Here is a 23,095-nt window from a genome sequence, read left to right as displayed (position 1 = left end):
TCTGCCCAAAACTTCCTAGTCAAACCGGCTTGGAAGAGCATGCATCTTGCTCTCTCCAACAACGTCTGATTCATGCGTTCTGCCGCACCATTCTGCTGTGATATATGTCTAACGGTGTGATGGCGAACGATCCCTTCACTCCTATAGAACTCATCGAACTCAGACGAACAAAATTCCAGACCATTATTTGTTCTCAATCGCTTGATCTTCTTCCCAGTCTGGTTTACAATTAGAGTCTTCCACTCTTTGAACTTCTTGAATGCCTCACCTTTATGTTTCATCATAAACACCCAAGTCATTCTCGAGTAGTCATCAATCATCGACACAAAATACTTGTGTCCTCCAATAGACTCAACACGTGAGGGACCCCAACAATCCATATGAATATAGTCAAGTGTCCCCTTCGTTCGATGAACACCTTTCTTTGGAAACTTGCTGTGATGAAGCTTCCCCAACACACAGTGTTCGTAGAAATCAAGTTTCTGCACCTTATGGTCCAAAAGAAAATCACGATTCGACATGATTCTCATGCCACGTTCTCCCATATGACCGAGCCTCATATGCCACAGCTTGGTCATATCCTTGGTTGCAACCTCGGATGATGCAATATCAGCAGAATTTGCTCGATGGAACCTCTCAGAACATACAAGGTACCTCGTTTCAAAGCTGTCAGAACCACCTTCGAACCTTTCAAAATACGCATTACTCTACCTTCACCTTTGAAACTGAACCCCTCACTATCAAATGTACTCAGGGATATCAGATTCTTCGTCATCTGTGGAACATGCCTAACATCGTTCAAGGTGCAGAAGATCTGCACCCCATCATGAGTCCTAATCCTGATTGAGCCGATGCTAACCACCTTGCAGACTGCAGTGTTGGCCATGGTAACGTTGCCCCCATCTATCTGCTCATAAGTGTCGAAATACTCCCTGTGAGGACAGAGATGATATGACGCTCCAGAATCCAAAATCCACACATCATTACAGTGTGGTTGTTCATCCGCAACCAAGGCCAATTCTTCTTCCGAATTTGTGTCATCAGCTTCTGCCACAGTCGCATAACCGTTAGCATCTTCCTTCTTGCCCAATTTCTTCTTTATCCTTGGACAATCAGCCTTCCAATGCCTTGGTTCTTTACAATATCTGCAGATGTCATCTGGCTTAGGGCCTTTAGGACCTTTTGAACCTTTTGAGTTCTGCTTCTTCTGTCCGAATTTCTTCTGTCCTTTACCCGTACCAGATAATCCCGATGGCAGATCTTCTGTGGCTGAACTCGTTGCCTGTTAACGATCCTCTCTGATGTGGAGAGCAGATCGAACATCCTCCAACGAAAGGATTTCCTTGCCAATCATAAAAGACTCAACAAAATTTTCGTAAGATTCAGGCAGAGACACAAGCAAAATTAAAGCAGCATCCTCGTCTTCTACTTTAACTTCAACATTACGCAATCTAGCAAAATTTTATTCAAATTTTCCAGATGATCCCGAAGGGGCGTACCTTCCTGCATGCGTAACCGAAACAAACGTCGCTTCAAGAGCAACTTGTTGGTTAGAGACTTCGTCATGTATAGACTCTCCAACTTCGCCCAAAGAGCAGCAGCCGTCTCCTGATCCGCAACTTCGATGATAACATCGTCAGACAGGCTCAATATGATGGTCGAGTATGCCTTTTCGTCTAAGGTTGTCCACTCCTTATCATCCTCCGTAGCCTTCTTTGTTTTGAGCGGCTCCCACAAACCCTGCTGCTTAGAGATCACATCTTGATCTGCCATAAACCAAAACTATTTCTCCCGGTGAATTTGTCAACCTTCACGTTCAGAGCAGACATCTCGATTTACCGGACAAAACCCTCGCAGCGGAATTCAAAATCCTAGTTCGAAAACCAAGGCTCTAAATACCAGTTTGTTATGACAAATAGGACAATTGTGATTCGAGAAACAAAAGAACGTAAATAGACACAGAATTTACGTGGTTCACCAACGTTGTGTTGGCTATGTCTACGGGCAAAAACGGAGAACAAATTGTATTATGACCGGTGGTTTTCAGATACAGATTTATGTGCTCTACTCCCATATATATAGACACACATTAGACAGACTGGGCCTAGGAAACATAATCCTATCCCAATTAGGAAACCTAATCCTATACAAATTCAAGGCATACTAATATATTCTATGCATTCACGAATAGTAGTCTTGATTTTCCATATTAGCTTATTCGAGAATCGGAATCTTAGTTCATTTTTAATATCAATGATAATAGAGTCACACATTTCTCTAAGTCATTTCAATCCTATTTCACCAATTTCTTAATATATTTTAAAATTTGTATTACTAAAAAATGAAAATCTTAATAGTCGGAATAAACTAAAAAATTTGTACTGTAATATATTCGCATAGGACAAGGATTCTAAAATATAAATGTTGATATAAAATGACTATCCTGATTTAAACTGACTATATACTCCTTCTGTCCCCGATTAAGAGTCACACTTTTATCGGGCACGAATTTTAAAAAATGTAAAGAAAAATTGGTTGAAAAAGTTAGTGGAATGTGAGATCCACTTTTTTATATTAGTTTTATAATAAAATGTGAGTGAATTTAGTTAGTGAAATATCTGACCTATTTACCATTTATAGTAAAAATGAAATGTTACTTTTAATTAGAAATGGATCGAAGTAGAAAAGTGTGACTATTAATCGGAGCGGAAAGAGTATAAAATTGTCCGTAAATCATAAACAATTTGCGTAAGGCTGTCATTGATTTAGTGAAATTGATCAACCAACACCATGGAGAGAACAGTATAAAATCCTGAAAGATAAATGTTGGGATTACAATCAAATCGAATGATGGCCTTCATTAATTGTGAGCGATGTGACAAAATTTTGATTTGAGATTTGGCGGCCAAAACCTCCCACTTTCCATGCGTAGTGTACGACAGTATTTACGGCACAATCTTCAAGAACCAAACCCCACCCTATTTGTTAACCATAAATATATGCAACCAAATTTTGTCAAAACCAAAAATTAATTTATTTAAAAAAAAAAAATTATTTATACATTTAATTAAAAATTATAGACATATATATAATGTAGGGAACGTGCATAATATTATGATATTTTTGTATAAATTTTAATTTTTTTAAACTATAAAATATAATTAATGTATACTTTAATTCAAATTTGAAAAATAATAGAAAAATAATTCAAATATAAAAATAAAAAATTGAAAATAAGGCCAAAGACTAATAAAGTTTTTTAATTTGTTAACTAACTATATTTATTATTTTAATATTTATTAACACATTAAAATTACTAATATAATCTTAATATAATTTTATTTTGATGGTACTAAATTTGATTGTTTATTATTATTTGTTTATTAATTACACACACTTTAATTTTCTCTATAAAATTGATATACCCCATTTAATCTCGAATAAGTATGTACTTATGTTCTAGGACATGAACATTAAGAATCTGAAAATAAGCTTCGTCAGAATCTAATTTTATCATGTCACATCAATATTTTTTATTTACTAGTAAAATTTAAAAAGGATGAATTAGGGATTGCGGTGGAAGTGGATAATACCACGGAAAGGATGAGAAAAAAGATAAAGTCAGTCTTTTTCAATTTCCAACAGCCTATGCTCTAATTTACTCCCTTCGACCCAGTTCCATTTAGGGTTTTAAAATCTTTTTGGAGTGCGTGTGTGATAGTAAAGTTTGGACCCACTTACTACTACTACTATTACTCATTTTTAAAAGAGTGATGCTAAATGGCCATATTATGGCCAGCCATAATATTAAAAAAATATTGATATTCTGTGTACTTAATTCTAAATTGGTGAAATTTATGCATCTAGAGAATTATGATTTTTTAAATACTAATATACCCTCAAATATTAAATACTTATGTAGTAATAGAATATATTGTATTTGTATCTTCAAATATACTCCTGATATTTCAATTCTATTATTAGTGATTATTTCTGTTTAGCTTCACTTATTTAATTTAAACTAATTTAAAGCACGGAGTATAACTTATCCTATTATTCAAACAAGTTGTGAATAAAATACATGTAAATACTATAACAATCTATTGATATAAAAACAATTCAATTTTAGTTATACTACATATTAATTTACTTACTGTTTAATTATAGTGCAATAATTTCATTTTAATGAAAACACATACTATTATATAATATTAATATTTTGTCAATATAATTCAGATTTAACTATTTACTAAATTTTATAACTAATTTTATTTATAAAATATATTTAACCTTGGTGTTATATCACAACCTACTCACTAATAAGGAAGTGTAATGCCACATATTCACAACTTATTTTGAAATTATATAGAAAATTGTTAAATTGATTTTTGATATTTCAATAGCTTGTAAAATAATGAATTTATATCGACTTTTAAAGTAATAAACTAAACGGAAAAAATGAAAAAAAACAATGCATAGATGGACTAAATTAGAATGGTATTAATGAATAAATCTCATGTAAAATATGTAGCATAGTAACTTAATTTCTCCCTCTTTATTTCTGAGTATGCTATACCATAACATCTTATGGTGTACATAAAATTAATAATTAAATCTAAATCTATTAGAACCCTCCATCTCACAATACTTTATCAATAATTTATATAAAATTAAATAATATAAAAAATTACTTTATTAATATATAAATATCATTTATTAAACAAAAATTATACAATGAAAAATAAAATCCATAAAGGAATCTCCATTGATTTACATTAAGCTCAAACTGATTTTTGAGTATATGTCACACTAAAATCCAACCATATACACTATTTTTGGGTATATGTCTCACAAAATTTTTGTGGTAATATTAGATGTTGTTCCGTAGAAAAACACAAAAATAAGTTTGAGTTTGCAATACGCTTGAAGAAATTTTTTACATAAAAAATGGCCTTTTGGTGTATGCTTGGAGATGATCTAAGTTATAAATTTGTAAGTTCAAAAATTAGATATAAGAACATATTTTAAAATATTCTGAATATAAATAAATTGTAGTATGAAATAATTATGATTAATAATTTCATAAGCGTGAGACATTATATTTATAAAAATTATTTAGTGTGAACACGATAAACTTCTACGACAAAATCGCAAGGAATTAAGTCTTATTGTTATAAACAAATTCTCAATTTAAGTATTGGAGTACTATATAATACAAATTCTCTTTTATCAATTTACTATTCTTAGTCGACTTATGCTACAATCAGTTTGAAGTTATATTAACTGAATAATCCCAAATAATAATTACGAAAAATGATTTTATAATTTTAATCAATTTTAACTACACTAGTACGATTTAATTCTAATAACATAATCTGTCGTAATTAAACACATGCATTAATAATGAAAATTTATGCAGCAACAATTATTTAATCTTCTCAGAATTGGATAAATTCTTTTAATTAATAACTAAAATTTTAGTTTTAACTAATTTTTTATTTAAAATACATATAATCATAATATTCAAGTAAGTTTTAAAATAGTGGTATTAATAAAAATATTATTTTAATATTTTCGAAAAAGAGTATTTCACTTAAAAATATAATGTCATATTTTGATATTTTCATTTAATTTATTATATATGTATATAATATTATAATATAATTTATATATAAATATTATTATTGACTTTTTGTAATATTTCATGATATGGTGGTGTATATACTGATTAGTATACTACATTATAGTATTATGTCACACAGTCACAGTATACTTGCTAGTCAAAAAATATATTATATTATAAATTTAAATATTATTTTGTTTTTATTCATTTTTTAGTTATTGGAAAAAAAAGGACAAAATAAAGTTTGATTTTTAAGCAACTTATAAAAGTAATGAGTTCTATAACTTTTACCAATTCTGTCTTTCTTTCACTTAATTATATTTTTGATTGATCTCTTATTAAATCAATCGATTGTCAATTCAATTTTCTATGTGAAGATTTAAATTAAGCTGATAAAATATTGGATTCATACTTAGTTAAACTAGATGTTTTAATTAATATTATATTGAACTGGTAATTTCAATTAACCTTAAATTCATTTGAAAAAGTAAAAAAATAAACATATTATAGATAACTTCATCATTATCTTATTGATTAATATATTATGGAGTATTTTACTCGTAATAACTAAAATTAATAAAAACTACTATTATTAAGATTATATAATATAATAAAAAATAAAAATAAAGTAGTGAAAAAGTTGAGTACAAATTACTCAAAAAAATAATGGAATTATTAATGAATTAAAAAAAAACAACAATTAAGGAGTAAGGGTAATATTGTCAACTGAATTATGCATTTAATGAGACAATTAAACTATTAATATCCAAAAATACCTATATTTACTAAAATGCCATTTATAGCTAGCCACATTATGGCCACATAGCTTTATCCTTTTCAAAAATAGAAATCATTTGAAATAATTGTCATTTAAAAAAAGCTGTCTTTATTGTTTATATTGGATAATTTCCAACAGCCTATGCTCTAATTTACTCTCTTTATTTTGTAATAGCAGTCCCATTTTAAATTGGCACGAGTTCTGAGAAAGTTTTGAAATGTGTAATAACCGGTGTGTGAATGTGGAATTTGAACCCACCCGCTACTACTACTCATTTTCAAAAAAGAAATCATTTGAAATAATTGTCTTCATTTAAAAAAAGTTGTCTTTATTGTTTATATTGAATGATTGTGTTGGTTATTTTAGAAATAATTAACGTGGCATAGTTAACGTGGCACGACGCATGAAAACATGTGTGGGTTGATTAAATATACTCCCCTTCTATCTACAAAAATATAACACTTTAAATCTGAACGTATAATTAATAAAATAAAAGAAAAAAATAATTAAAATATTATTAATATAGAATAACTCTTTCCAAAGAGTTATAAAATCACAATATTCTACGACTTTAAATATGTGTTTTTAAATAAAGAAATATTAGTCCATATAACTATGAATTTTGCCAAAATTTGATATTTCCCAATAATTTTAACATTGGTTTAAAATATTATAAACTTTGCATTTTGTTTGGTATTTTCTGCGGCATTTCAATCACCATATTTGACTAACTTACGAGGCTTTTTTTATCATACTTGACACGATTAAATCAATGTTGTTTTCTATGTAACTTTTTATCCTACTTGTTATGAACTTAAAAGGTGGTTTAAAATACCATAAAACATATCACAGTTTCCCATGTAAAATAAGATTTTAATAAAAATATCTTATATGGGTCGGTTTGAAAAATACCAAACAAATTGCAAAGTTTGTGATATTCATATTCTAGATCAAATTTAAAGTTCATAGGAAATACCAAATTTTGGGCAGGGTTCATGATTTTAAAGACAATACCCCTTAAATAAATTAATAGAAAGGTGAGATTAAAAAAAAATTGTCTATCATAAATGTATGGTTTGTATATTAACAAAAGAATTGTGCGTAATTAGAGCAATATCTTTAAAAAGCATATTTAATAAAAATTAATCTGATTTCTTAAATTGAAAGGATAATAAATTTAAAGGGTAATAAAGTCTATAAACATAACATAATTTTACGTAAAAAAATAATATAAGGCACAATTATTATCTAATCCTCATTATTGCATGCCATTATGTCAAAAAATCATTTCCCTAATTAATAATCAACCTCATGTCAAATAATGAATACAGAGTTGAGAAAAAATAGGTTAGTTAAATCATTTCCCTAATTAATATTCTAGTTTTCGTTTTATTTCCTTTTGAATTTCCAGAGTTTTCTAAACGGTTATAAATAGCGGAGATCTTTGTTTTGACTATAATTTTATAATATTATATTTTTATTTCAATGAATTAGTGATTACGATAACCTCCCAGTTCAGTCATTCTTTATTCGTATTTTATTTTGCGTCACTAGCATCTTTAATTGTTTACCTCTTCATTTCGCGCTCACTTTTAACTATATAAGTTTGCATGCATGAACCTATTTAATACTCCATTGATCACACCATAAGTGATGTACTTTTTTTTTGCACTCGTTTTCGAAGAATGATACTTTATCTGTGCCATGTTACTTGAGTTGCTTCTTTTTTTTTGCACTCGTTTTGAAAAAAATATAATCTTTTAAATAGTTAAAATGGAGAGAGAGTAAAACAAGAGAGAGAATAAGAACAAGGAGACTCTCTCCTTTACATTATTCTCTTTCCACTTTAAGATTTTATTATCATTTTCTCAATACAAGTGCAAAAAAGAAATGACTCAAATAACGTAGGGTGGATGAAGTATTAATATAATAATTAAAATGAAGAAAAAGTAAAGTAAGAGATCTCTATATTATTCTCTCTCTTACTTTACTTTCTCCTATTACACTATTAAATGCTATCATCTTCCCTATTGCAGAAAATAAACATCTTACTATGATTCAACACTCCATCATTCCGATTTTCCTCTCCACCGTATGCCCCACACTTCTATATATAGATGCATTGATACTCTCATTTACCGATTCCCACTGACCAACACATGTTTTCTTACTCAAAAAACACATATAATGAGAATGAGCAAATGAAGATATTCATCCGAAAAAACATGGAAATAGTAAAAAATTACTTCGATTGATATTAACTCATAGTTGACGAACCTCAAATGATATTTTCAAAGTTCACGGACCAAAAAAGATAATCACTCTAAAATTTAAGCATAACAAATTAAATTAGTGAGCCTAAGAGAGTTTAATGATCGATATTATCGTTACTTATAATGACTTTATTATTTTTTTCTGATTTGGTTGCGAAGATTGAATATATTTTTTGACTTGAAAAGGATGGGATTAATAAATTTTAAAGTTGTGATAGAATCGTTAACTAAAGTTCATTTTTGGTCTCCTACATTTATCTCAAAAACTTTTTGGACATTTGGTCTTAAATAATAATACTTTTTCCGTTCTATAGTAATAGATGCTTTTCTTTTCGACATGAAGATTAAGAAAAATTGTATTAGGTGAGTTAAGTAAAGTGAGAACAAAGTGGAAAATGAAAAATGTAGAGAGATGAAGAAAGAAAAAAAGTAAAAGAAAGTAAAGTAGGTGTGGAAAAATGTGTTGACTTTTACTAAATGGAGAAATGACTCTATTAGTATGGAACGTACCAAAATGACAAAATGACTCTATTACTATGGAACAGAGGGAGTATGTTTTAGTCAAAATTTAATTTTTTCGTTAAAACTAACGGTCGTTTGACCAAATTAATAACTTAATTATAATCTAATAAAACTAATTAGCTTAATTAATTTAATATTAAAATTTATAAAAAAAAAAATTACTGATAGTCTCGAATTTCGGTCGGGTGTGTAAATACAAGATGTATCCAACTGATCAGGATAAGATTCCCAACCTAGCTAAGTCGTTGGCACGACAACTGGAACCTGGTATCAAATAAATTTCCTCAACCCACTTCTACTGGTTAGTATAGTGGAGGTAAGGGTCGAATCCCACAAGGATGGACACGTTCGGATAACTGTGGTGATATTCCTGGGTGTTTTTGGTTAGCTATCACGCTTTTGGGGTTGAGATTCTATCTAGGCGAGAAATAAAGATGATACTCTACTGACTAGTAGGCGTGAAAACGACAGACATGTGGTTGTGTTCGTGAAAATAGGGGACAAGGTATCTCAGAGACATGTGAAAAGTAAACATTTACTAAAAGAGTAGACAACAGGAATATCTGGTGGCTGGGTGGCTTTCTGACAGGTCAGGGAGGTACAACTGAAAAGTAAAAGACAAAAACAAAAGTAACTAAAAAGCAAAAGTGGTCCAAGGCAAAAGTTGATTTTGACGTTTTCTTCTTCACCAAGTATTGACAGAAATCATATGAACACAGACTCCATGACTAAACTCAGATTCATAAATTCAAACTCAAGATCCATTAATTAAAATGCCCAGCTTAAGATGAACAGCTGAAACTGCAGACTACTTCTACTGACTAACATGCATGGTGGTAATAACTATGCAGAACAAGAAACTCATGTGCGAAAACTTAAACTGAAACATAACTACAAATTTCGATCAACAACTTCAGATCTAGCCTACTCGAGGGAAAACACATGCAAACACTTAGAAATTAAAAGCGATAACTAAATCTAACTTTCTTAGGCAGAATGAAGCAAACTCAAACCAAAGAGACATATGAAATAGAAACTTCATAACTTAAACGTTTGGATCTTCACCAAGTACTTCAAAAGGCAACAAAGATAAATGTTTGCAACAGATCCAACGAAGAAAGCAGGTAAAAATTAAACTAGAAAGCAAATAACGATTGTTTTGCCACTCCGGGCGGTGAAACTGCTAGACTACTACAACGAACTGGCTGGATGGAATGATAACTTCTCCGGCAGACTTCTGGACGTCAAGTGACCATAGCTGTGGCGAGCAACGAGAGAATTCTACTAAATGTAGTGATTGAACTCTTTTTTCGAACTCTAAACTCCAGAACTCTTTCTCTCTTTTCAAGTGGCTTCTTTTATAGGAAGGCTTGCCCTTGCTTTTAGGGTAGATTTCCTTCACAATTTGCCTTTTCTGCCCTTGTTTATGATCATCCCAGCTATCCTTCTTCTCCATCTCGAGCCCTTTCTCTGGCAAGCATCCTGGTCAGTATTGCACCCGTCTAGCGCTCTTTTCACCTGCGTCGCCCGAATCGTCTCCTACTGACTTGGATCCCTTAATCCTGCACACTTAAGCAACTGTTTTGCAGATAATACATGCATTTCACGACATACTGACCAATAACCAAGGCTTAGAATACGACTTATCAATTATTTAAAATAAAAATGAATTAAATTAAGAGTGATTAAAGACCAAAAATGATCCTGAACATATGACGATTTTATAATTTTGATCGAGAACATTATCTATTGAATTAAGGTGATAAGGCCTAGTTAAGGTGCCTAAATGACCAACCAAACACACCCATACTAATTCTTTAACTTAGAATCAGGATTCTGATCCACTCGACCCGATTGGTATAAAACAAAACTGGGAAGCAATAGCCTATGCTGAAGCTCCCGTTTCTGGTGGTTAGGCCTACTTGTCTAATTTCCTCACCTCAAACCTCTGTATTTCGAGTTCGTATATCTACTCAAAAGGTAAATACTGCTCCAATCTTTAATTCGTAGTTGTCTAATTATATAATTCACGCACTTGCGTCGCGGAAATCTCTGTGTTGCTTTTGATAAATCGAACTACCTTTTGTTAGGGGGCATAGTTCAGTGACTTTGGATTTCACTGCTGTTTCTTCTTAAATCATTTTGTGAGATGTGTCTCAGAGCTTCAGCTTTAACCTTTTTTATCAGGCCTCGCATTCGATTATGTGAGGAAATGTGATGTTTGTTTCCCAAATAGATTTTGTATTTTTTTTGGCTTTAGGAAATTGGGTTGTGGAAGAATGGGAAAGACAATAATGATAGAGTGCTATGCAGAATTGATGCTTTAATTCTATGGTTAGTTCAGTTGTTTTGCTGAAATTGAGGGTTCAATTCTTGTTTGGTCCAAATGAGCAGGGCACTGGATGGCAGTCATTCCTTGTGGAACTACGCGGGTTGCGCTGTGGGGTGTTCAGCCTCAGTTTGTATTCGGATCCTCTTCTGTAACTAGAGCATCTGCACCTACGTGGTAGGCGTTTTCTTTGTTGTTTTTGAAAAACTTTAGGATCAACTTATCTAAGTGCCTAAGGCTATCTTTTGTTGCCGAGTAACTGCAGTTCCCGGTTCTTATGATTTTAGACGTTTGCAAACAAGCATCTGTTATTGATACTTATCTTTTATTTGTTTAGTAGCTGCAGTTGGTGATGCTTAGTGTTTTACCATGTTGCTCATAAGCATTTGATTATCAATCCTGGGGCAATTCGGTGTTTGTTGATGGCTTTGTGCTTTCTTTTCCTCTTATAGCTAGTATTAGTAAGTGCAGTTTGGTTTTTTGGCTCATCCCCGGGTAGCGTGTTGAGATTTAGGATTAGATATTTTGTAGAATGTGAGACATTAGAGTCCCGCTGGATCCCCACTTCCAATGCACGACTAGTTACTTACTAGGTCATAGTTATGCTGATTTGCAATTTGCAAATAACTATTTGTTGCCATCATACTAACATCTTTCTGTCTTCCTCACTTTAATGCTCATGCTTCTACTTTCTTCCCTACGTATATGTGCCTCATTCATGTGCACCCTGACGCACTATTGGCACATGTATAAAATTCATCCTCAGATTCTTTCTCTCATCGATGATCTCGTTGTCTATTGTGTGCAGTTTGTCCAAAAGATCTGCATTTCTAAGTTCAACAATTTTATATCAGAAATCCTTGGGTGAACATTTTGGTTTAGCATCACCCGCCAAACAATGCCAGAGAAGAGGTGCCCGCCTTGTTGTTCGAGCTGAACGAGTTAGTTGGCTACTGTTTATGGTTTTGTAGTCTTTCTAATAGTATTATGCTATCTGTTGGAGTTGACTAGTTGGCCCGAGGAGAACCTTAATTTTTACCGCATATCCCCACATCTATCCACATGCTCAAATCTACCATCAATTACTAAAAGTAAAATGAAGGAAAGTAATGAAAGAAAACCACAGAAAACTACACATAAACCTCTAATTTTATGCAGACATTGTTATGCCCATGAAAAGATCAAGTAAACTGCTACAGCTATCCTACTTGCGAATTGCAACAATTTTTCTTTACCTTAACAAAGAAAAAAAGGGAACCATTCACATCTTGTCACGTATTTCCCATATATATATATAACCTTTTCTATGCAGGATTACTACTCTGTCCTTGGCGTCTCTAAAAATGCAGACAAGTCTGAGATCAAAAGTGGTTAGTGTTATCTTGACTCTTTCTTGTGGTTTACTGTTGTCTACTTCTGCTTATCTAGCGACCTTGTTACCCAAGCTCTTGATTTAATGCTGAACTCCATTCAAGAATGGCTACCTTCATCTCTGCGTCCCATTTAACCATGTTTTCCCCTCCACTGACCTTTAGATCCAGCACATCTTTTGTTGGACTATGATATTTATGTTTGAATAATACATAGTCCTGTCTAAATGAGTCAATCGATTCAAAGACATATTTTAGTCAATGTTTTATGGTGACCATCAAATCTCTAATTCCTGCCATGCTATTTACTTCTCTGTTGACTTCTCATATTTGGGAATTGACATAAATATGTTTCATTCAAACTCTGTATATCATCATTTGTCATTGTTTTAGCCTCCCATTTAATAAATGTTTTTGTTACATGTTCCTTTCATTTTTTCCAATCTTCTCCGTTTGGAATTATATGCATGTTTAGTTTCCATTGTTTCTTTGTATCTGAATAATAATTATTAAGAGCTGTAGGCCGATTTAAGTTAATTTTACATGACAAATGCCTATTTTAATTAGTCAATCTGAATCCTCATATAATGCCATTGAACTAGTCTTTTTTTTTTTTTTCCTGATTTGCTTTTAGCGCTCCTATGTTAGTTTTTTTCTTATGCTGCATATGATTTAATTTATATCTCATTTGTTTTACTTTCTTCTTCAGCATATCGAAAGCTTGCTCGTAACTATCATCCAGACGTGAACAAGTAAGTCATAACGCATCTTTTGTTTTTATTGGATTTCAAATACTACTTTTTTTCATTTCTCTATTTATATTTGTTGTTTATAAGTTGGTTTGTTGTTCAATATTCATGTTCAAAATCAGCATGTCTTTGGTTCTGAAACTAAAAGCATGTCTTTTGTTTGTTGTCATTTCTGTGACCTTGTCAAGGAATAAGCTCTGAAACTGATGTAGAAATGATTTTGAAAATGAAATACTACTAAAACTGCTGGCGTTGAATATTTAAGCTGATATTAAAAGCCATTAACATGCGATTCTGTTGCTGAAGGATGCTTGTTTTAAGGTACTGCTGCACATAAATCTATGCACGTTTTGTAATCTATGGTAAAAAAATCTGCATCCTTGTGGAGAACTCTGCTAGATTCTCATCAATGTGATAGGGAAACATATAGTAGCGTACTATTATTATGCCTTTCTTTTTGTTATGTTTGAGGTTTTCTGTAATGATATGAAACTCTGTAAATTTAAAATACTCTTATTAAGATATACATCTGAAACGCAGAGAACCTGGAGCAGAAGAAAAGTTTAAGGAGATTAGTAATGCTTACGAGGTAGGAATCTGTTCCTTGTAAAATATACACACTTTACGCATTTTACTTGAGCATTCAACATACATCAATTTTCTAAATATTAAATTCCGTGACAGGTTTTATCAGATGATGAGAAACGTTCCATATATGACAAGTATGGTGAGGCCGGGCTTAAAGGTGCCGGCATGGGTATGGGGGTAAGTTATGTTGCCACTATTGGAATTCGTTAGCCATTAAAATAGTGGAACGATAAATATGGTTTAGGCACAAAACACCCTAGCTATTAGGCTAATGTTGAGATAGTCCATTTAACATATGCACTACAATCAATATTTTTTGTTGAAGTTATCAAATCATATATGCTTAACAGTATTAGAAATAGATGAATGGTTATTCGTAAATTTTAAGAGTAAGCTATCAATATAATAGAAAGTACATATTGGAATTGTTAAAGGATGTTTATATATAGTATGTAATGATATATAGAGTTTTAACTTTATAATTATTAAAGTACATGGCCTCTTATAAAAACATGAAACGTAGATGTAGAGGGGCTTAGTACATTAGCCACCTTCTATTGTTCTAGGTGCGGTGCAAATCACCCTTTATTGTTTGACATTGTTGGTTCGAGGGTGGTTATTTGCACCTAAAAGAAAGCTCCTTTATTGTTTTCACTTCAAGAGAAAAGAAGAAATTCAGTGGAATATACTCGATCTAACTGATACGCTTATTTTTGTACCTTAGCACTAAAGAATGTAGCAAAAGCAGATGTTACTTAATGGTGGTTTGTTATTGTTGCAAGTATTCTAACATTTGTCTACTTTCAATGGCAGGATTTTAACAACCCATTTGATATATTCGAGTCATTGTTTGAAGGCATGGGTGGCATGGGTGGTATGGGTATGGGAGGAAGGGGATCCCGCAGCCGAGCCACCGAAGGTGAAGATCAGGTCTACAATTTGACCCTCAACTTCAAAGATGCAGTGTTTGGCATCGAGAAGGATATTGAAATAACTCGTCTTGAGAGCTGCAGCACCTGTGATGGTTCGGGGGCGAAACCGGGAACAAGTTCGACCAAATGCAGCACGTGCGGAGGTCAAGGGCAAGTCGTAGCATCCACGAGGACACCACTTGGTGTCTTTCAACAGGTCATGACTTGTTCGACATGTGGTGGAGAGGGAGAGATATCGACTCCCTGCAACACATGAGGGGGCGAAGGCCGAGTAAGAAAGTCAAAGCGTATCAGCTTGAAAGTCCCAGCCGGGGTGGATTCTGGAAGCCGTTTGAGGGTGCGTAATGAGGGAAATGCCGGACGCAAAGGGGGTCCTCCCGGAGATCTTTTCGTCACCATTGACGTCCTCCCCGACCCCGTCCTGAGAAGGGACGACACCAATATTCTTTATACGTGCAAGGTTTCTTATACAGACGCCATCTTAGGAACGACAACCAAGGTACCAACGGTTGATGGAATGGTCGACCTCAAAATTCCGTCAGGCACGCAACCAGGGACGACCTTAGTCATGGCCAAGAAAGGCGTGCCTCTTCTTAACAAGAGGAACATGAGGGGAGACCAGCTCGTCAAAGTGCAAGTTGAGATCCCGAAACGTTTGAGTGGCGACGAAAGGGAACTCATTGAACAACTGGCTAGCCTAAAGAAGGAGAAGGCTCCCAGCGTGAGGTAACTGTTTTTGCGATATGTCATTACTTTAGGCTAGAGTAATAGATGTTGTATTTATAGGATTACAGCCATTTATAACCCACATTTCTACCTCAGAGAATCTAATGAGAGCTAAAGAATGCTTGAAATTTTGGTGCATATGTTTTTGAACAAATACCAATCAACATATAGTATACTATAATATATTTTGGATGTGAATTTGTATTGTGTTTAAAACATTACCAAACTAGAAAACACCTTCAAAAGTTGCATTAGACATATATGTTGAGGTTAATTCAACAAGTTTTCCAAAGAGTTGTGATGATCAATGTAAAAGCCATCATCATCCACTTGATCCCATTTACCCTCAATCCACTTGCTGCTGCACACACTAATTTGTCGTTATGGTATGAGCAAGCAGAATGGTTCCTGCCAAGAACAAGATCGAATTCTGACTGAAATAAATGTGACATTGGAATGTTGATAAGATTTATATATATTGGCATGGAATGTTGTTACCTGGACGAGCAGAAGGAGACGACGTAATCGGAGGCGGAGCAGGTGAAGATGCTGCTTGGATCGTCGTAAGCGTAGCTATAGGCGGTGGGGCAAGCCTTCTTGAAGATCTTCGAATACGACGTCGGTTGGCAGGTCACCGGATTCGCGTACAGCCCTTTGCAGCAGTACTCGTCTGTGCTAAACACGTCGCACGCGCTCCTGCACCCCACCACGCGGCCCCCTCCTCCCCGCACTGCCAGCTCCTTCGGGCAGCTCGGCCGGAGGTCCCCGTCACACCCGGCGGCACTGCAGTTTCCGCCGCTCCCGTTGATCGGCGTCACCGTGATCGGCAGGTTGAACCCGTCCACCAGGCTGACGTCATAGAAGTCCGGTGAGGCCAGGGTGAACTCCGCCAGAGATGCCGGCGTGTTGCCGGAGGCGCCGCACTTGAAGCTGGTGCCGCAGCTGCCGGTCTCGCATGATCCGTTGCCGCTGCTGTCGAACTTGCAGCCGGTGCGGCCCCATATGCGGCCGGACCAGCTTACCGGGGCGGTGAATATGCGGGACTCCCCGGTTTTTAGGGTGAATCCGCCGCCGTTGAAATTTTCACCGGGAAATACCGCCGGCCAGATTGTTTGGCCGCAGTAGTTGACGATGGTGAAGACTCTTGCGCCCTCTGAAGATTTCGGCCCTGCAAATCATGCAAACTCATTACAAAACTCCACCTCTCCATAAAAGTAAAATTATTATTTAATTTTATTGTATTGAATCATATAATTGAAAGTGTTAAAATAGAAAAATGAATGTAGCTGCTCATAAACATACATAAATATTATTACCTGATATGAAAATAACTGAAACCAGAAGTAATGGAAAAAAAAGATTTTTGACGAGTTCCATGATGTCTCCAAGTTCTGTTTCAACAATTATAGTAATTTGTGAAGATTAATGTGGACTATGATAGAACCATATATATACAAATATTTCGTTTATGATCTGTAGGTAAATGTGAATAAAATTATATATTTATGCATATTAAAGAGAAGAATACGTGCGGTGAAAAGCAATGGCAGTAGAAGTTATGAAAAGATTTATTTGTGATAAAGGGGAGAAGCATTCTTATGCTAATTGTGTTGCGTCAAAGTTTAGTATATTCCATTCTTTCGACATTCCTATGACGTTTCTCTTTTCATCATCAAAATGGAAGGCAAAGTTTCTTGTATTTCCCTAGTTATCTATGGTTAATTACACTACCTTTGAAGTTTGAATCATATTACAAAAATAAGCCCACATTCGTTAAAATCACGATCATTAAATATATGAATATTGATCCTTAAAACCATGAACTTTGGTAAATTCTAGTATTTCTCACAATCTTTAAAATTTATCTAAAATATCACAAACTTTATGTTGTTAGTTATTTTCCAACTAAACTCAAGTAAAAACTTATTCTAAGTGAACAACTGTGAAATATTTATGATTATTCTAAGCCACCTTTTAAGCTCGTGGAAAGTAAGATAAAAAGCCACGTAGAAAACCATAGTAATTTAGTAGTGTCAACTAGGATAAAAAAATGCACATAAGTGATCGGATATAATAATTGACCTGCCATATAAAATAACATTCAAATCATAAAATTTGTTATATTTTAAAACATTTTTAAAGTTTGTGGAGAATAACAAAATATGACCAAAGTTTATAATTCTTGAGACTAACATCCCTTAAATAAAGTAGCAAATGCAATTATGGAACATAGAAATTTGATAGACCGAGGGAAAAAGATTTTAGGTACCTTTGTGCATTTTTAAAAGACCAGACCATTTATGCAAATCAGTTCATAGTTTGGACCATAAACTATAATTAACTTTTGATATAAATTATTACTTATTACTCCATATTGTAATTTATGATACTATAAGATATGTCGAATTAATAATTTTATACTACTATACTACTTTTGAAGCTCAATCGCCTTTAGTCCAAGTAGGGTCGTTGAGCTCCTAGACAGATTAAATAAGTGATGGATTTGTTCTCATTATGTAATTAAAATAATTGAATTAGATTTCAAATGTTTCTAGCTCAGTTTGGTTAGGTATTTAGTTTTAATTACATAGTCTAGTTTGGTTTTAAATTCACAAAAAAAAAACTTTGTTCGAGAACCTAAATCATCCGGGTTCAAGAAAATAACAATTTCTCAGGGTTTCGTGAAAATAACAATCCGAGAACCACCAAGCTCAAACCCAGTGTTCCAATAATTGGATCGGATCAGATCGATTAGTTTGGCCGAGTCCGCTTTGCATGTTATAACTAGTTGAATATTGGACAGAATTGAATCGGAAAAACTGGCCGGTTTGACTGTGAACCGGCCAGCAGTCGATCGGTTCAACCATTCTCTCTCCTGATCACGCCGTTTTTTTGTTTATGCAAAAAAACGGGGCTGGGCTGTTCTGGACTATCAAGATATGATTTCACTACTAGTTTCCAAAACTAACTGTGTAGAAAAAACACACACAACATACCTAAGTTGAGCAACTGAACCGGGGCAACGTGACTTTGGGCTCGTGTAATCTCCAATGAACTGTCTGTAATGCTTAAATTCATATAATTCACACACACTGCAGCATTTCAGAATGATAATATATACTCCATACAACTGCAACAAGATACTAATGTTGCAAGTCATAACCTAAACACGATAAGCGACTAGTCACAACTCACAAGTTTATCCGGCTTGATCAGGAAATTAATGCAAGATCAAGACTTAAATCAGAATACGATGATCAACTTACAACTCTTAAATACTTCATAAAACGAGACTGAGCAGGATGTGAGTATGATACCTGCAGTGTTGAAGTACTCATCACACAAGTGATCAGCTCCACAGCCTACACGTCTTGTTTTGCAACGGAATCTCCATCGAAGGAACTCAAAAATCTGATTACATGCTCATAAACCTTAATCCCTTCTAAATAGACACTATCTTGGAGAAACTGTGGATGAAGAAAAATTGTTATCTCAAACAGCATGAATATACACTTGCACAACACAACACCTTACCAAAATTAGTAAACAGTAGAGTTACCTCATTGTGATCATGAAGCAATATGGGTGTATTCTTCATCGGAGAGAATCCAAAGGTAGGAATTCCTAACTGTCTCAGAAACCTAGCATCAGTTGTCGAAGCTAAGATTTCAGGCTTTGCAAGCCTTCCCCCAGCTGCTGCAATGGCTTGGTTGAATACGGTCCACCATGGATTAGAACCATCAGTTGCTGTCATCAGAGGGCGCCCTTTGAAGTCTCTTAGAGGACCCTTTTCTGTTATCTACAACGCAAGAAAAGTGATCAAGGCAACATAACTTCCCATTAAGGAAACACAGGTAAGGTATACTATGGAATTCTCCGTGGAAGGTCAAGCTTTGTTTTCTGGTTATTCTATTCAATTTAGCTTCTCATAGCCTTAGAACTCCTATACTCTTTTCTTGTAACAACCACCCAATTTTCCAGATTCTTGACCACAAGAAATAGAATTAATGATTCTCTATATAATAACTCAAATAAACTTATCAAGTTGCCCAAAAACAACATATTCACCACGTTGACCAAGAAAATCCAAGTATAAGTCATTTGTTCCAACTCCAATGGCAAATACCCTCAATAATTATCATATTCATATACATAACAAGAAAACAGTCATCTTGAATCTAGTCAATGACACACATTTGCACACCACTCTCAACAAAAAGAATTCACCTCATAAGTCATGTTCCTCCAAGTCGGCGCCCACTCCTCCGCGATCCTCCTCCTCATTAGATCGGGATCTGCACTGGGTGTCATCCGGATATCGAATCCAGCCTCTGCCTCGGATGGTTGCAAATTCATCACATACCCCTAATCCACCCAAATCACCAACATCTCCACATTAGGACAACAAAACACAAATCAACAAGAAACAATCAAACAAAACAAAAACACTCACATCATTAAACTTAATCCCAGCATTCAAGAACACAGGATTAACCGAAATAACCTCCGAATTGGCAGCCAAACCGGCCTTAACCAAATCAAAGCTAGTCTCCCTAAACTTCATCATCATCTCCACACTCTTCATCAAATTCTCCATAGCTCCACCATCGAACATCCTCGAGCCGTGGCCAGGCTCGCCCCGCGCCCTGATCACGACGTGCCAAGGCGAGCGATCAGCGTAGAACACCCTGAACTCATCACTAACAGAGGCCTGCCCTTCATCCAACATAAACCCAATATTCAATTCCTCAAACTCCCTGGTCTCAACAAACTTCATCATCCCATCAAACCCACCGATTTCTTCTTCCGGTACGTAGGAAATGTGCACGGTGCGAAGAGGGGTGTGATCAAGATTCGATTTTTTTAGCTCCCTGATGGCTTCGAGATACTGCATACCGATGCACTTGTCGTCCTGGGCGCCGCGGGCGTAGATTCGGCCGTCGGCCGTGCGGTGGGCGGCGAAGGGGGGGTGGAGCCACTTGGAGGGCTCGGCGGGGACGGAATCGAGGTGGGAATTGAGGAGAATTGAAGAGAGAGAAGGGTCGGAGCCGGGCCAGGTGATGAGGAGGAGGGGCTTGTCGGGGGTGGTGAGGTAGAGGATTCTGGTTTGGAGGGTTGGGATGGTGGCGGCGAAGGAGGTCAGATACTCCACTGCGGCGGTGTAATTTGGTTTTGGGTGAGCGGTGTTGATTCTTAGGTAGTTTTGGAAGCGGGATATGGGGTCTGATTCTTTGGCGTCGCTGGCGGAGAGTGGGGAAAGAAAAAGGAGGACCATGGCGGCGGAGATGAGTGGCTGACGGCGCGTGGTCATGACGTCTGGATTTGAGCTTCGATCACCTGTGACAAAGAGAGATTATTTCTAACTTTATACAAAAAAGATATTACTCCATTAAATTTTGTAATTAGTGTGTTACTACTCCCTCCCTTCGTCCCGCTTAAGAGCATCTCCAATGGCTTTAGGCCAGCCACAGGCTAGCCACTTTCTTTCCCTTACATCATGCACTAAAAATCCACCAGTCACATCATCATTTTAATCAAATAAACCGCCTAAGGCTAGCCACAGACTAGCCGCAATAAAAATAATTCAAAAACAACTACATTTGCGGAATTAAACACAAAATATAGAATTAAATTTACGACACATATATGAGAAAAATTAGTTAATTTTATTTAAATAAAAAAATTACATTAACTAAAAATAAAAAAAATTACATAATAAAAAAAATCCGGGCTTCCACACACGAGCCACCGCCCCACTCTACTCCTCACTAATTAATTTTATACTCCCTCCGTCCCAAGATAAGTGACCTACTTCTTTTGGACACGGGATTTAAGGAATGATATTTAAATAAGTTAAAGTGGAGAGAGTCAAGTATGAGAGTGGGAAAAGTAGAGGAGAGAAGAGAGAATAAAGTAGGTGGAAAATAAAGTAAGAGAGATGACTTTTTGCTAAAAATGAAAATAGGTCACTTATAGTGGGACACCCCAAAAAGCGAATACAAGTCATTTATCTTGGGACGGAGGAGTATAAATTAAAAAAAGGTCCATCCTAAAAAAAATTACATAATTAAAAAAATTCATAAAAAAAATACATTAAAAATGCAATAAAAAATGCATAAAAAATACATTAAAAAAATGCATGAGAAAAAGACATTAAAAAAAATTCAACCGGCTAGCCGAAATTGAGCCTACAGTGGCGGCTAGCGGGATCGGCCAGCGGCCGGCTAGCGCCCGCAAATCGGCTAGCCGAAATGCCGCTGGCCGGTTCCAATGGTTCGGCTAGCCGACCGGCTAGCGACGCGAATCGGCTAGCCGGTGGGCTAGCCGCTATTGGAGATGCTCTAAGATGACACGTTTTCCTTTTTAGTTTGTCCCAACTAAGATGACTCATTTCATTTTTTAAAAACTTTCTCTCTCCAATTAATACATTCAACCACTTTTTCTCACTCCTTTTAAAATATCCATCTTTCTTTATCTCTCTACTTTAATACTTACACCCACCTTTTCTCTCTCTAATTAAACACTTTAATCAATAACTCCTAAAATCTCGTGCCGGTTAAGGAATGTGTCATTTTAGTCGGGGCGGAGGGAGTACTTTTTAATTAGATGCGAATTAGATATTTTTAATAAAAACTTATTCTGTGATGAAACGATTTTGATATTTTAGTTCGTTTTTAAAGTTTGTGATGAGTAGGATTTGCGATTATACTAGAACTATATTCTTATTATTCATTTTGGCATAACCAAAAACATACATATCATAATACAAATTATTTATGACAAGGTAATACTTGAAATAAATAAATGTAGGATTTTTAAAGAAACAATAAAATCACATTTTTCAATCATTTACTTTGTACTTGAATTTAATGTGTAAGATATAGATCCCACTCTGATGCTTTCCAATTCAAACAAAAAATCAGAATCGATCTACACTTCTTGCGTTAGCTCTTTTTGAAACAAAATGACAAGCTAATTAGCTTAAGAATATTCTCAAATAGATGAAATATTCCATTGGAGATTTGCATCATATACTTCATTTTACTTAGACGACTTTAGTTCTTATATTCAATTAAATCAGAAAATTTATTTTCTAAGATAAATTAATCCAGAAATTAATACTCCCTCCTTATTGCTCTTAAAAATCGAATGTTTAATTACTTTAGATATTCTTGAATCGAAAAAGTCAATCAATTGAGGTTAAT

The 23,095-nt window shown here is 34.7% G+C and overlaps 2 protein-coding genes and 1 pseudogene across 5 annotated transcripts; 1 reads left to right on the top strand and 2 right to left on the bottom strand.

Annotated features, from left to right (window-relative positions):
- Positions 1–11,258: 11,258 nt before the first annotated feature.
- LOC125223198 lies at positions 11,259–16,418 on the top strand (annotated as a pseudogene).
- Positions 15,996–19,021, bottom strand: LOC125223200 (pathogenesis-related thaumatin-like protein 3.5). Of its 2 annotated transcripts, XM_048126223.1 has the most exons (4): positions 18,887–18,968; positions 17,207–17,281; positions 16,389–17,058; positions 15,996–16,298 (listed from the first exon to the last, which is right to left on the bottom strand). In XM_048126223.1, exons 1-4 carry the CDS (start codon positions 18,966–18,968, stop codon positions 16,166–16,168), a joined length of 960 nt encoding a protein of 319 aa, XP_047982180.1. In that variant the 3' UTR covers positions 15,996–16,165. The 2 variants fall into 2 exon arrangements, with proteins under 2 accessions (XP_047982180.1, XP_047982181.1); XM_048126224.1 differs by lacking the exon at positions 17,207–17,281 and having other exon boundaries at positions 18,887–19,021.
- On the bottom strand, positions 18,937–21,258 carry LOC125223199 (aminoacylase-1B). Of its 3 annotated transcripts, none has more exons than XM_048126220.1 (5): positions 20,344–21,258; positions 20,118–20,255; positions 19,450–19,689; positions 19,208–19,357; positions 18,937–19,053 (listed from the first exon to the last, which is right to left on the bottom strand). In XM_048126220.1, exons 1-4 carry the CDS (start codon positions 21,199–21,201, stop codon positions 19,253–19,255), a joined length of 1,341 nt encoding a protein of 446 aa, XP_047982177.1. In that variant the 5' UTR covers positions 21,202–21,258; the 3' UTR covers positions 18,937–19,053; positions 19,208–19,252. The 3 variants fall into 3 exon arrangements, with proteins under 3 accessions (XP_047982177.1, XP_047982178.1, XP_047982176.1); XM_048126221.1 differs by having other exon boundaries at positions 18,937–18,982; XM_048126219.1 differs by having other exon boundaries at positions 18,937–19,357.
- Between the last annotated feature and the right edge of the window lie 1,837 nt (positions 21,259–23,095).

Source organism: Salvia hispanica, chromosome 4 (genome assembly GCF_023119035.1).
Source record: "Salvia hispanica cultivar TCC Black 2014 chromosome 4, UniMelb_Shisp_WGS_1.0, whole genome shotgun sequence".
In the NCBI taxonomy this organism is placed as follows: Eukaryota; Viridiplantae; Streptophyta; class Magnoliopsida; order Lamiales; family Lamiaceae; genus Salvia; species Salvia hispanica.
Note: the sequence above shows the minus strand (reverse complement) of the source record. Positions and strands in the feature narration are given on the sequence as shown.

Bases quoted from the DNA above. Each gene is read 5' to 3' on its own strand.
- LOC125223200 (XM_048126223.1), bottom strand. From the start codon at position 18,968: ATGAATTTAAGCATTACAGACAGTTCATTGGAGATTACACGAGCCCAA. The intron at 17,282-18,886 runs GTATGTTGTGTG...TTGTTGAAACAG, and splicing joins GGTTCAGTTGCTCAACTTAG to AACTTGGAGACATCATGGAA. The intron at 16,299-16,388 runs GTAACAACATTC...TGTTCTTGGCAG, and splicing joins GTCTCCTTCTGCTCGTCCAG to GAACCATTCTGCTTGCTCAT.
- LOC125223199 (XM_048126219.1), bottom strand. From the start codon at position 21,201: ATGACCACGCGCCGTCAGCCACTCATCTCCGCCGCCATGGTCCTCCTT. The intron at 20,256-20,343 runs GTGAGTGTTTTT...TGGGTGGATTAG, and splicing joins CTGGGATTAAGTTTAATGAT to GGGTATGTGATGAATTTGCA. The intron at 19,358-19,449 runs GTAACTCTACTG...CTTCATCCACAG, and splicing joins TGCTTCATGATCACAATGAG to TTTCTCCAAGATAGTGTCTA.